Consider the following 14,036-nt stretch of genomic DNA (forward strand, 5'->3'; position numbering starts at 1 on the left):
TATGAATAGAACACTTGCAACTCCCACAAAAAAGACTCGAAAAAAAGCATACATGACAATGGGAAGTTTGTTTTACCTTACTGGTTAAGAACTGTAAAATATCGCATTAAAAACTATACTTTAAGTAATTTATTTTATAAAAACACTGGCGTGATTGATTTGTAAATCTTCATTCGTAGCCAAATTTATTGCAAGAATAATTAACCCCAAATTGGAATAAATAATATTATCCCAATATCTATAACTTATTGTTCACATCAGTATATCTCATACAAACACTATCTTTTACGCCTGTATGTATTGATTGTAAAAGCGAAAAAAAAACACATTTTATATTTATCGATTAGTTATCCTGTATACGGAGTTGTAAAAGAGATCATATAGTTATATATGTAGGATTATTATGCTCCTCTAGGTGGTCAGCTAACTCCAATTTATCACCTGGCAAGGAGTATATTTAGAGTCTGTAATGCAATAAGAAATGCTTTGCAATAACAAGTTTGCTGTTTCGATGCTGTACATATGCATTTTTCATTGTTGGCTTGCAGATATTGCTCTTTAGTCAGATATTGCTCTTTAGTCGAGGTTCACCAATCTGCCCTTCTGTCCGATAACCCGAAACGTTATATACTGTGACAATTGAGTCTGGAGCGCACCACCTCTCAGTGACATCCAAGTCAACCTTATTTAGAGCAGTTCTGCTTCTAAAGATTCACACCCCTTTTGATGTGCACAACCTGAGACACTGTCTCTGCAAAGAGCCTCATGGTCAGCGTTGCGTATGATGTCTTTCGCTCGAATCAAGCTACCACAATAGGCAAGTATAATTGTCATTTACTGTTGTCAACTCCTTCTTTTGACAATTCTTGCAGGCAAAATTAAGAAGAATTGATACTTCGTGCAGTAGGCCTTGCTTAGTACAGTGAATCTTGCTCCATCTGCATATTAATTCTCGTTGTGTTTTCTCTAGTCCTGTGATGTGTATAAAGTTACGAAATACATCAAAAATACAAAAATAGCAGATGGATGGTAATAATAGTCAAACATCATAATTAGAAATAATGCACTTTTTCAATTCTGAAATGCTTTCGTATTTGATTGACACATATAATTGAAGAGCACATCCCAAGATATGACTGGATGCATATAGTTGATGAGTACATACCAAGATAGTGATCGCGAGTGTTCTTATTGCTCAGGGCAGTATTCTTATGAATTTTACTTGCGAGCGCCTCGGCATATACGGTTATGCTGAGTGCTCAATAACATCCCCCCTCCTGTAAGTGGAGGGATCTACCCTCAGATTAATGCAGCAGTAGTATTTGCGATTATGATTATGAATCTGCATTCATTTCTCGTTGCAATGCGTGGCTGCACCACGTATGTGGTCGTGGTTGTAAGCCACTAGGAGCTCTGGATATTGAAGGTCGCGTTCGTTGTACTAATGCAGGGTGGTGTTGCTATTGAGCTTGATCTTGTATGCGTATTCGAGTCCGTGGGGTGTGTGTTCAACGCGTTTGTCTAGGACTTGTTCGACTTCGACTTCTTCCGCATCAATATCTTCGAATTCGTGTGTGTCGCCCGAAAGATCTGGCAGATCTGGCAGTGGCGTATACTTCAGGATTCGCGGGTAATCATGTTTGCTTGTGTTGTTTGTGACTGGGCTTGTGACTCGTAAGATGTGAGTCCTGTCACTCTGTGAATCACATAGGGGCCTTTATATCTGAATAGCCATTTCTTCTTCAACCCTGTGTTATGTGGCTGTGCAAAACTAGAACATCCTTCGCTAACCTGGCAAGCATATATTTTGACCGAAATGGCTCGGCATCTTTAGAATAGTCAGGATACCCCAGCGTGGTGGTTGCTAGTGCTTGTTGAGATCGTCAAATGCTGCCTGATGATTTGGTTCTTATATAACAGCTCAGCCCGCTGTGCATAGTTTGGAATAAATTTTTTAGCGTAAGAACACAATGCGAGAAAGCTCCGCATTTCCTTGGTGTTTGCTGGCGCTAATCATGAGGTAGTTTTCTCATGTCTTTCGGGATCAACCCTTGTGCCTTCCTCTTCGCTTACATACCCTAGTAGCTCCATGCAACGATCGCCTATGGACAGCTTTTTGCCTTTCAGCATGACATTCTTGGTTCTGAGAGCGCCGAAAGCTCGATCTAAGGATGCCAGGAGGACATCCAGTGTTTCTCCCCCTGATCGACTACATGGTGTATAGTTTTAGGGATTCCTTTCAATGGATGGGCGATCTCTCGACAAATGATCACACCACTCGTCGTCATCTTTGAGGTGATACCTTGTATTCATATATTTTACACAAGGTGTAGAGAAAGCCAGAAAATTTCGTACGAAAGTAGCCATCTTTCACTTCCCAAGCGGTGAAGTATTTGCAGCCTGCAACTCGATAGAGGTAAGCGGCCAATCTTTTTATACCAGAGCTTCATTAATTGCTCTCACGTCTTAATTAAGCTCCACTTGCCATTCTTCTTCGGTATGATTTGGCAGGGCGAATTACACTCCTAGTTTGAATATTGGAGAATGCTTTCCTTCCAAAAGATTCTTTGCTAGCTCTTTGTATGCCTCTTGCTGTATTATCGATAGAGTGTATTGCTTAATATATGTAGGTTCCTCGTTCTTAATATATATATAAACGCACTGGATTAATACTCATGAATCTATTATCATCAGACCCGTGGTTGAATAGATCGGTGTGTGCTATGAGAATCCGCATGAATCTATCATCATCAGGCCCGTGGTCGAATAGATCGATGTGTGCTATAAGTATCGCTCAACCTTCTCACGATCTTCTTTTGGTAGACTACCAAGGTGTTGATACTCATATGGCAGTAGTTTAAATTTCTCCTCTTCTATAAGTTGGTATTAATCAACATCAACCTTCATCTCTTCTTTCGCGATTGCGAGATCGACTATCTTTCCCTCTATGTGCAGAACCTCCTTCTGACTCGTGAATCGTACAGTCACGGCGTTATACAATTCTAATACATCAATAGACATGCTAGTAATCAGGGCTCGAAATCGACCTTTTTGTATATTTCTTGATCCCTTGACCGCAGCTATGAATGATCTTGTCTTCATCTTTTGGGGTGAACATCGATAGCGGTAGAGCTTTCTTCAAACCATTCTCTCCCAGTTGTATGATCTTGACTGAATTCCTGGGAATCACTTGACAGCCAACAATTCTGACCTCATATTCATCCCTCGTGCTTTGATCCACAATCTTTACCATCCTTGGTTCTTCTCGATATTGCCTTAAAATTTCAGTACTTTTCCGTCATTCATACGGAATTCATTCCTGACTCTATATCTTCAATGACAGAATGAATATAACAATGCCATTCCAAGAATCAAATCTGCTCCTTCAGATGGTATTCTTTGGAACACACTGAACTTGTGTTGAAATGTCATCCTTGTACTCCAAAATGTAAAATGGCTTTGTAATACGATGCTTGTTCGTGGGTGAGGGATGGACACTGACAATGGTTGATGAATGTACCCTTTTCAACTGATGGGTTGCTTCCTTTAAGATGACCGATATCTGTGCACCTTCATCGAGCAGGCAATCCAATTTAATTCTCTGGTCTCCGTAGTAACGTACTTCAGGGAACAATTGCCATTGCTGCCAACGTGATTTATCGATGTCTCCCTCGCATTATTTCATAATCTGAATATAACTTTCGACGTGTTGTCCTTGTCGTTGTTGCGAACATTCAGGAGATTTAGTATGTTTTCTCTGCCTTTGATCTCACGTGGTTCATTTGAAATACATTCCTTGACCTTATTTAGACTCGTCTACCCTTCTGAGCATTTATTAACTCTGACCTCATATTCACCCCTCGTGCTTTCGTTAGTCATGGGACAATTTCGAGTGAAATGCTTTCCATTACATCTCGGGCAAGGCTGCGAGATTTTGTCAGGTATTTCCTTAGCGCTGACTTGTAATTCCGAAATCATGTTATCTTCCGTGCACTGTGACCTGCTATGTCACCCCATACACCGTAAGCATTCATCAGCCCGAATATTGTGCAGAGATTTATGATTGCTGCTGTTGTGTGGCATCTGTTTCTTCATCCTGCAATCTGCGGTATTGTGTAACTTGCTCTTGCCGTGATGTTTGCAGTGAAATTTGGAGTCTTCACCCTTAAATTCATTCTCTTGCTTTCGGTTCAATGCCGAACATTGCTCTGTGTTGTGTGAAGTAGTGCAGCAATATTTCCATGTTAAGGGCAGTAGAAATTCTGCGAGTCTTTCACCGAAGTGTTTTATATATCTACTTCAGACTGCCTCTGTTCACTTGTACACTTCTTTAGAAGATTTGCGAATCTGATACAAAAGTGCTTTATCGTACTCATATAATCGGATAAATCCCTTGATTGAGCTAAAGAATTATGCTATGTCATTACGTATGGAAGCCCACATGTAATGAAAGCTTCTTGTTCTTAATCCTAAAATCTGCGGTAATTTATGTTGTTGTACTTCCAGTCACCGTAGTGCCCGGAGGAGCGAGGTCCGCGTTGAAGAAGCTGTCTGCATGTGTGGGGATAATATCCCGCACACACGACTTTACGGACCCCTCGGCGATCCCAAGCACCGTACTGATACCGTTGTGTGATGCCCCCAATGCTAACGCACTGGCCACGAAGCCTCGACGAAAGCCGTGGGATGTCAATGGTGATATCAGTTTGCTGGGGATACCTGCAAGGAGAAAATTCTGAGTCAGGTCTACCCAAAACAACCGTCGTTGCACTGGAGAATTGGAGATTTCGTCAATGGTATCCAGAGCCCGTGAAGGCTGAGCTGACCCACAAGTAAAGTATTGCCTTCCCATGAAATCCGGGGCATCTTTAACTTTTAAGGTTAGCCTGGAGGAACGCAAAAACTTCTGTGTTAACCTGTCGACCATGGGATGCAAAAGCATCGTACGTACGATTGAACCGTTTGCGTCCGACAAGCGTCGTGTGTATCATGCGATCAGCAGGACTAAAGGCGACATGGACCGGACAAAATAGATTCATCGATGATATGCGAGGTCCAACGAGGAAGAAGTATACTATCAGCGCCTTCCAATGTAAAGGTACCTGCGCAGAACGGAATACCGTATACACCCAACCTGCGTATTCAAAGCTCAGCTCAGCCGCCGGTTGTGTTCGGCCCTCCAGTATGTAGATGGACTTGTACGCCGTTTAAAATTCCTTCCATATGTCGGTGGTGAACACTCATCGATGAAGATTCGTGGTTGAGCGCCTTACTCCATTTGATCATAGCGGCACTGACAGTATGTGTCTGTCGTGGGTTCATGTTCGTGTTCAGCATGAGATGAACCAAATACTTGATAGCTGCCGACCGAGTGGCAGGGGGGTAATCCACTGGTAACAAGAGTGCAGGAGCAATACGCTTCTATCGATTGATCTTGATATCGTATTGACGAGCTGTGCCATCTGTTATGCCATTGAGGTTAAACCATGCTTCATACGATGACACGTCTAGTCCAGCAAGGGTGGCGGGACGACGAGCACCGCAACAAACCGCCATGGTGGTTGACTTGCGCCTAAGTACTCGGCCACGTCGACGGGACAATGAACCTCACCAGACGCGAGCGTATGCATGTCGAGGGCGTTCTGCATGAGTACGGGCCACCAAGGTGTGCGCACCCACAGTGGGCATATTAGAACCGCCGTGGTTCGTTGTGCTATCAATCGAAGAAGCGTGTCCGTGATCATCGGCTCCGGCGGCATGAGTAGGCACACTTCCTTGTCCCATCGCCTGTGGAATGCGTGGACTTGAGCTATCCCCGGGTGGTGTGCGAGGTTGCGGTAATAGTCCTGTGGAAAGATATCCTTGGGCTGTTCCTTCAGCCGTAACGCCCACATGCTGTAAAGTTCATGTGGTACTCTCGGATGAATCGTCCATGCATATTTCAGCAGACTGCCCATGCGTGATAGGAAATCCGCAGCGTGATTCAGAGCCCCCGGGAGATACGCTAGTGCGACTGACCACACTGCATGCAGACGGTGAACGGTGAAAGCCAGGTTGAGCAACTCCTGAGTCATTAGATAACCGGAGGACTGACGCGCCGCCAAAGCTGTTGTTGAATCCGCCATCACTAAAATTGGAGTTCGTAGTGATAGAAGTGCATGTGTCCAAAAGTGCTATAGGCAGCGTACAATCAAACGCAGCCCCAGTACTGCGATAGGCCATGTGACCATGTGCGGTAGCCATTTCCATGCAGTGGTCCGCGTTCGCGCTTCGACAGTTAGGGTACCACCACCACCTATCTTCGACGCATCGGATGTCAGAGTATGGTCCATCGGAAGGTGTGGGAAGATGTCGCGCGGTTGGTGATTGTCCAACACGTAAACCATTTTCTCCAGTTACTTCATTGCGGCGCCTGAAAGACGCAAACGGGTTGAAAGTGGAGTCCGCTCCGACTTGTGTGCTGGGGTAGCCCGTCCCTGTCGTCGAAGGTCTACCAGGTAGGGTCGTACCTTTGGGGTTACGAACGTAGCCCATTGGACGAGGCCTAGGTAGCGTTGCCAGGCTTTGAGACTGAAGTATCGTTGCTCGCTCACCAAATTGGTTTGCAAATGTCAAGATTCGATCCGAAGCTTCAATTGAAAGGATTCGGTGAGATGATACTTGCCCGTGGTGGGATCGATATGGATCCCAAGATGGTCTAGGCGCCTCATTGGGATCATCCAATGGTATTTTTCTGGCGCTAACCGAAGACCTAGTCAGTTGACTCTCTGGTCTATTTGGTTGTGATAGTGGATTATTCAAGACCTGTGTGCCATCAGCAAGAGGTCGTCCGCATATATAAAAATCCTGATGCCCCTCTGTCGCACGATCTTCCGGAAAACATCCACCAGTTTGGAGAAGCACCGTGGGCTGAAGGTGGCCCCCATGGGCAAGGCTAGATATTCGTAAAGCTGACCATTTGGCCTCCGGATCTGGCACCACTTCGGGTCTCGAACTCTGAGGGCAAAACCCCCGTCGCGAAAGTCCGCTGACATTAGGTGGTCCGTAGGTCTCGCCGTCGATGCCAAGAGCTCGAGACCCTCCATTTTGAATTTCGGTACTTCGGCTACTTGGTTTATCAGAGCAGGGTTCATTATTATTCTGACTCGAGAGGCGTCGGATTTCTTCACGGCAAATGCGTCGTGAACGCAGAAAGCTTCGCTCTCTGTGATTTGACGCATATAACCTGCGTCTACCAGGCGGTCGTATTCTGTCTGTGTGACGTCGTCGCTGACTTCCTTGATGTCGATGAACCAACCCTGCTTGGTCGGCTTGGGCGGACCATTTTGCCCCCACGGGATCTCTACTCCACAATGGGTCCATTTTATCACCTCTATAGAGGCGCCAGCCTTTCTCCAAGCTTTGATGTTAGATTTGACCGACTCAAATAAAGGAGGTAACCGTTGGGCGTTGTGTGTATTGGATGTAGGGACACACATCGACCATCGAAAGTGTAGTACTTATAGGGAGGCTGTTTGTGAGAGAGGTGGTGAATTGTTACCCCCTTTGGGCTGGGGGCCTCTATTGCCCCGTCCCCCTCGCTTGTTATTGTTGTAAATTGGTTTTTCTGGATCGTAGGGACGATTTTCTTTGTTGTCCGGCCAATCTTTTCGAGCTGTGCCCTTGATGAGTGCAAATTCCTGCTTCTTCTGTAAGACTGCTTTAAAAGTATAAATATCGGCATAATTTCCTGTGATACCGTGTGTAGCCCGATGCTTATTCTCGACGAGTGTTGCAACCGCAGAACCTTCTTTAATTCGAATATATTTGGATTCGCAAATATGTATAATATCTGTGATGAGTTCACAGACTGCTCCTTGGAGAGCTGACAGCTGCTCCTCAGTAGTTGTGCTCGCCACTGCCGACTGATTTAAGCCTTTTAGCAACCAGTTGTAGTGCGTGATGTGATCTAAAAGCTCCTTCTGAACCGGAATTGGTTCTCTCTCGTACCAGGTAGGCAGCACACAGGGTCGGCTTCGGAGGCCGTCTGGGAAGTCCACGTTCTGGCAGAAAAGTGATGAGAAGAGCTCGAGTGGTTCCCCTGTAGATACCTCAGACTGAGGTGCTACTCGTGCTTGGAACCAAAGGGCGAACGCCTGATTATTGTTAATTGTAGGCGATGTCTGAAAATTCATCAAACTACTCGGGTGGTCAGGGTCTGGCACCAAGTACCCCACGTTCCCGAACGACCTGGCGTATTACCGCTGTTGTAGGGTCCTGTTATATACCGTTAATCTGATTTTGCAGCTGCACGCTTGTGCCTGCAAGTTCCCCAATAGTTCCTGTTGTTGTTGAATGATATTTCTAAGATTCTGTTCCGCCATAATACACGATGTGATCTGTCGGTGGGGTTGTAAAGTTACAGCTCACGACTTTAGCTTGAAGGGAACAGATGGTACGAAGGACCTTCTGTTCCCTCGCTTTCATACCCTAGTAAAAAATCAAGAGAAGTGTCTTGTGATGGAATGACATCAGTAAAGAATTCCTGACGAATTCTGATGTCATTCCAGAAACAAGATGATAAAATATAGATAGCATATTAAAATCTGCGGTAATTTTGTATTTTACTAGCGCGTGTCTCGGCATATACAGATATGCTGAGTACTCGATAACAACTAGTCCCCATTAACATTCTTTTTATCAGTGCTCTCTACGGCACCACCTGGCACAAGATATGTTTCGATCACCTATGTTAATATAAATATACGAACAAAAGGCCTGCAACACTCACAAAACGACTTTCAATAAAGGCATACATAGTTTCAAGGGGAATTTTAGTTATACCTATAGAGATAATAAAATTTATTCAAAAAAAAATCGGATATCAACGGGAACAAATTGACCCAACTTTCGGGGCAAAGACAATTCAATCAAATATGCTTTGGTGCCAATGTCTATTTTCTCACCGCAGACGCATCGAGCCAGTACGTGTGACTAGTTTGTCCGTTGGAGCCAAATCCGTAGTATTAATATCTCAAAAGTTAGCTACGAAGTTGCCACCTGTAGAACAATAAAGTCACAATAATGGCACCAATGGTGGGTCCCTATACGCAAGCTAAGAACCTAGAACCACTCTAAACTCAAAAATAACGACTCGCAGTGAATTACGAAGCAGTAGTGGTCATATAAGTGAAAGTGTGGACTATAAAAACGTCGTGTAAGATCTATTGTTATAAATCAAAGATGATTAAATCTTCCCCTAATTTCTGCCTTCTTCGCTTTAGTTTTATAGCAAAAGAGTTCGGTTTGATCCTGTCGTTTTTTTGGGAAGTCTTCGGAGAGAGATCCTTCTTCTCTTTAGCAGATATTGCGCTAAATAGCACCGGTACAGCCGTCTGCCGTTTGATATTCAGATCATCTTTCACCATGTTCGTTATGAATTCCTGGTACCTTTTTGGAAAGTATCTATTGTCTTACGCGTTTCTGTTTTTCAGGAGGTACATAAACCTAGCCTCTTGCCCTGGCTTGCGCTTCGTCAAGCCGTTGCTGCTGGACCCAGGCATTTTTCAGTTACGTTTCGATACTTCACTTTTCTTTGCCTGCATCAAGGCCGAGATCTGCGAACGTAAATCAATCTCTCCTGATAAAGGATATAGACCCGGAGACATTAGCTTCAACAGAGCTTTAATTAACTGCGAGGTCAATCGCACCCTTTTCAAATATTTCCTTCATATCCAGAACATACTTCATAAAGGATCGACCAAATTGTTGACCAAAAGGGTTGTGTCTAGTCCGCCCTTGGATCAGTTTGATAAATGATCGACCATATTGTTGACCAAAAGGGTTGTGTCTAGCCCGCCCTTGGATCAGTTTGGGGGATGAAATGAGGCTGCAAAGCTCACCTCCTGAAACACATCGCTCCCGTTGCGCACCTTGATAGCATGCGACGATATCAATGTATTTGCACTACGTAATGCGCAAGCAAGCATGCCTTAGCATTAAGCTACGCCAGAGTACTCACTTTCTGTGCTTTGCAAGCGTGTTTGATTTCGAGGGTCGAGAATGGGTTCTAACTTAGACTGCTTAATTACATCCTTGATTTCCCTATTGGATAATCGGTTGACTTCATTATCTGGATCGCCTGGCTCGTATCCCTCAAGCTCTTCGGAAAATCATCTAAAGGTTTGATAACAATGTCTTCATTCAGTTCGGGTTCAATATATATCACTATTTCAGTGTTGTTTATGTCCCCGACATCCATAGATTCTAGAATATAATCATGTTCCTTATTCTCAGTCTCAGCCTTATGATCATCACCCCCCTTCAAGTCGCTGTTTGCTTCCTTTCTCTTTGACCCAACCTCATCAGAAACGGAGCTATGAACATATTCTGCCTCATTAGCGGTAAAATTGTTGTCCACCTTTACACACATGTCTTCATTACTGCTCTTCGCACCAATACTTACCTTGCTCGATCTGAGCATCCGTACTACTTCTATGCGAATCTGATAACTCTTTCACGATACAATGTATCATCCTTAAACGATACTCTAATCAATAAGCCATCACTCACACCAGAATAAGCAAACACATGCTGATAGTGTTGTATAACTCTCTAAACGTTTCTCTAGGTCTCAACGTTCATATCCAAACAGCGGGCAATCAAGACCATGAAAGTCGACAGCAACTGCCCTCCTGAAGTACTTGAAGATGGCATCGGTAAGTATTTTGATTCTATCAATAAACAACTGAAATTCACCACCCCGATCAACAGCGACAAGCTGGAAAAAGAAGGTAGGGATGCCCTTCCCAGCTAAAGCTGCAGCTAGGTTCTGAGATGGTGTAATTTTCTTAATCCTGTTTTATTTAGAACATCTCATGAAACTACCAACGTGGCCGCCACCTCGTGCCAACTGAGCGTCAATTTTCCATCCTGGGTCTCGGTGTGGATGTATCGAATAATTTTGATAATGCAACTCATTTTCAACACTCCAAGGAATATCAGCAGTTCCTGTAAATTTCTTAATCCTATTTTATTTAGAACATCTCATGAAACTACCAACGTGGCCGCCACCTCGTGCCAAGTGAGCGTCAATCAATCCCTTCCCATTCTGGGTCTCGGTGTGGATGTATCGAATGATTTCGAAAAGGCAACTCAGATTCAGTACTCCAAGGAATATCAGCAGCTCCTTCCTTGTATCTATAGTATCCGGCATTATCTGACACAAGCACAGTTGTCTCTATGTATGGGCGCTTCTCATCAACTGCATTCAAATATTTTCTATCATACTACAGAGACAGGATGTGTTTTTGTCTATTATACCCCTCTAAGATATGATCTTCATAAAGAGTATGGCGTACAGCTTCGCCCTTCATATTAGCAATTTTGTCATCTCCAACCTCAGTAACCTCCTTGTACACAAAGTACATGGACATGCATTCATGTCACCCCATGCCTCTCTGGCCATAGTGTTCATGGGTCGTCTCTCTTGACGACACAGGATCGAACTTTGTTTTCCAATCGATTAAGGGAAACAAGCCTGTGCTGCCTCTCTTTTCGATACAACTCTTAGCCGTATCCTTGAGCATTACATTATAGTGATGCTGCTGATTTTTAACACGTATGCGATGACCTGAGTATATTGCAAGTTTGTCTCTACAAATTTCTAAGACCTCCCATGTCTCATACATCGGAATCGCCATACCTTTTATTTTGTACCGTGTTCTTAGTTTCGGATATCACCCAGGGATAGCAGCGTCATCATCAGGCTCTCGCAAAGCATAATCTAAACCATGTGTATTTATGTCATCCTCAAGTACAACGTGGTGGTCCAGCTGTTGTATAACAGAAGTCTTTGTTCTCCAGACGTCTCTTTTCAGCCTGGTTCTCTGAGAAAACCTACAATATTGTTTGCATGGTATCGATTACATCAGTAACTAAGCATTCAGCTATATAAGGAGCTTCTCATCGGTTTTAGTGATTGCGAGCAGAATCTTCATAGCTTTTCCAAAGTGATCATCGTCATCCACAGGCACGCTATGATCCTTGTACATTACTTGAGCCGGCTTCCTTCAAGTTAATTCTGGTAATGTGATAGTTTCATCATCGCCTATTCTTGACTTTTTGGTGCTCCAGGATGTAAATATCACATTTTCATCCGATAGCATGAAATCGACCGCAGTTTCTAGTTTATCCATGCCGTATCTATTTCTACTGTACTTTACTGTGTTAACAATCTTTCCGTTCATCATTTGAGAGACTACAATCCCAAAACCCAGAATCAGCAATACTGAGTTTTGGAATTAGGATTGTAATATTTCTGACATTAGAGTCATCAGAAATATTAGCGGCAGAACCGGTAAGATATACCGGGACTCCCGCGTGTATGAGAAACACTCAAGTAAATCCCGAGTCTAGTGAAAACACAAATAAGGACTCAGTTCGGTTCTCTCAAACTAAGGACTTTTCCTAGCTGAGATAACCGTACTTGAGAAGAGGTCTATTATATTCCTATTCTCTTGTATCTTTCAGCTACTCTCCATATTCTACAAAGTACCATATTGTGCTCAACGACAGCACATCTCTTTTGACTATGTATGTATGTCGTGTTGTACTAACATCAACATGAAAATAAAAGCAAGTTTCGTCTATCAACATTTGTCCGTGCTGTGTAGCAGCAGTGCAATTTTCGTATCCACAGTATCATCTTGCTACCCACAGTAGACATATTGTCGCTATTGACAACAATCATTAATTTGTCTAATTAGAACCCGGTAGTTGCCTATATGGGTTACTGTGACATAAGCCGTTCTATTCTGTCGTTAACATGGGTAAGCAGTTGTACATTCATTCGTCGCCGAAGTCAATTGTTCTATCACTGACGTAGTGTATGTCAGTTCTACGATCGACGTCTAAGAGGGGTTCGCGGTATAGTCTAGATGACCTTCCTCGGCGTTGCGGTTAGCTCTTGGTGTGTGCGTCTCCGCACGTTCAAAATGTAGATTGAAGCTGACACTTCACATCTCCGACTTATACCGGTCTCATAGCGTACACTCAAGATTTTGGTGACTGATCTTGTAAGCCATAATATTTGCTCACATGCTTTGTAGTCTTGTGTTTGGGTACTTGGGTAGCTTGTATTTTGATATGAGAACACAGTAGTATTGTACTGTAACAAAAGTAGATTCTAAATAACTATGTCTTTGGCTTTTTAAGGCCCATATCCATAGTAGAAGGTACAATTAAAAATATATAGACATATGACGATACTGCATATGGTCTGACAAGGCTATGTCTATCGTCCCGCGCGTTTATACGATGCGAAGCTCCAACTTATCGCGTTGCTTGATTCCTGCAAAATTTTACCACCAGTACATGGTTTTTATGATGTAAGGTCGGAAGCTGATAAGTCCATTTGTACAAACACAAGTGATTATATACATGAACAAAAGAAAGTTAAAAAAAACACACGGTGCGCGATTCGAACGCACGCGCCCAGAGGGCATTAGATTAGCAATCTAACGGAGTAACCACTTTCCTAACCGTGAGGTACACACAAGATGTTTAAAAACAATATTTATATTCACAATAAAAGTTCTTAATTTCAAGTGTCAATTTCAGACGGCTATTCAATGTAAAAAGTAAATATCCATGTGTAGTATCAGAGTAGTATCAGAAAATTATATGTAGCTTTATATATTACCTTGTCTATAACAGAGGCATCTCGTTCAAGGTTCAGCTGGAATAGGAGACAGCTCAGACCGCGAATGCTGTTGCACTTAAAACAGACTCAATATGTGCGTGAGGATTCTTGGCCGGCCTGAAAATTGTGGCTCGATCGACCGCAAACAACTCAAACTAATCGGGAAGGAAATCAGAGCTTTGCTAGGTGTCGTTTCGGAAATGGTTGCACCCATGTCCTACACCCTCACAGACTCGACCACAAACGCAAACACATGGTGATAGAGACGTATAAATAATTATTTGCCATTAAGTTTTTATGAGGATATATATATATATATATAAATATATATATATATATATATATATATATATAT

General features: G+C 43.2%; 2 protein-coding genes and 1 non-coding gene across 3 annotated transcripts; all 3 read right to left on the reverse strand.

Annotated features, from left to right (window-relative positions):
• Positions 1–4,396: 4,396 nt before the first annotated feature.
• SARC_06117 (hypothetical protein) lies at positions 4,397–6,534 on the reverse strand (the record flags this gene model as incomplete). Its single annotated transcript, XM_014299987.1, has 3 exons — positions 4,397–4,916; positions 5,612–5,895; positions 6,019–6,534. The coding sequence occupies 3 exons, from the start codon at positions 6,532–6,534 to the stop codon at positions 4,487–4,489; spliced, it is 1,230 nt and encodes a 409-aa protein (XP_014155462.1). The 3' UTR covers positions 4,397–4,486.
• Positions 6,535–10,066: 3,532 nt separating this feature from the next.
• On the reverse strand, positions 10,067–10,462 carry SARC_06118 (hypothetical protein; the record flags this gene model as incomplete). The annotated part of the gene is made up of 1 exon (XM_014299988.1): positions 10,067–10,462. One exon carries the CDS (start codon positions 10,460–10,462, stop codon positions 10,067–10,069), a length of 396 nt encoding a protein of 131 aa, XP_014155463.1.
• Positions 10,463–13,444: 2,982 nt separating this feature from the next.
• SARC_30132 lies at positions 13,445–13,526 on the reverse strand. The gene has a single exon. It is a non-coding gene; the product is annotated as a tRNA-Ser (tRNA).
• Between the last annotated feature and the right edge of the window lie 510 nt (positions 13,527–14,036).

The sequence above is a fragment of the Sphaeroforma arctica genome, assembly GCF_001186125.1.
Source record: "Sphaeroforma arctica JP610 unplaced genomic scaffold supercont1.424, whole genome shotgun sequence".
Taxonomy (NCBI): Eukaryota; class Ichthyosporea; order Ichthyophonida; genus Sphaeroforma; species Sphaeroforma arctica.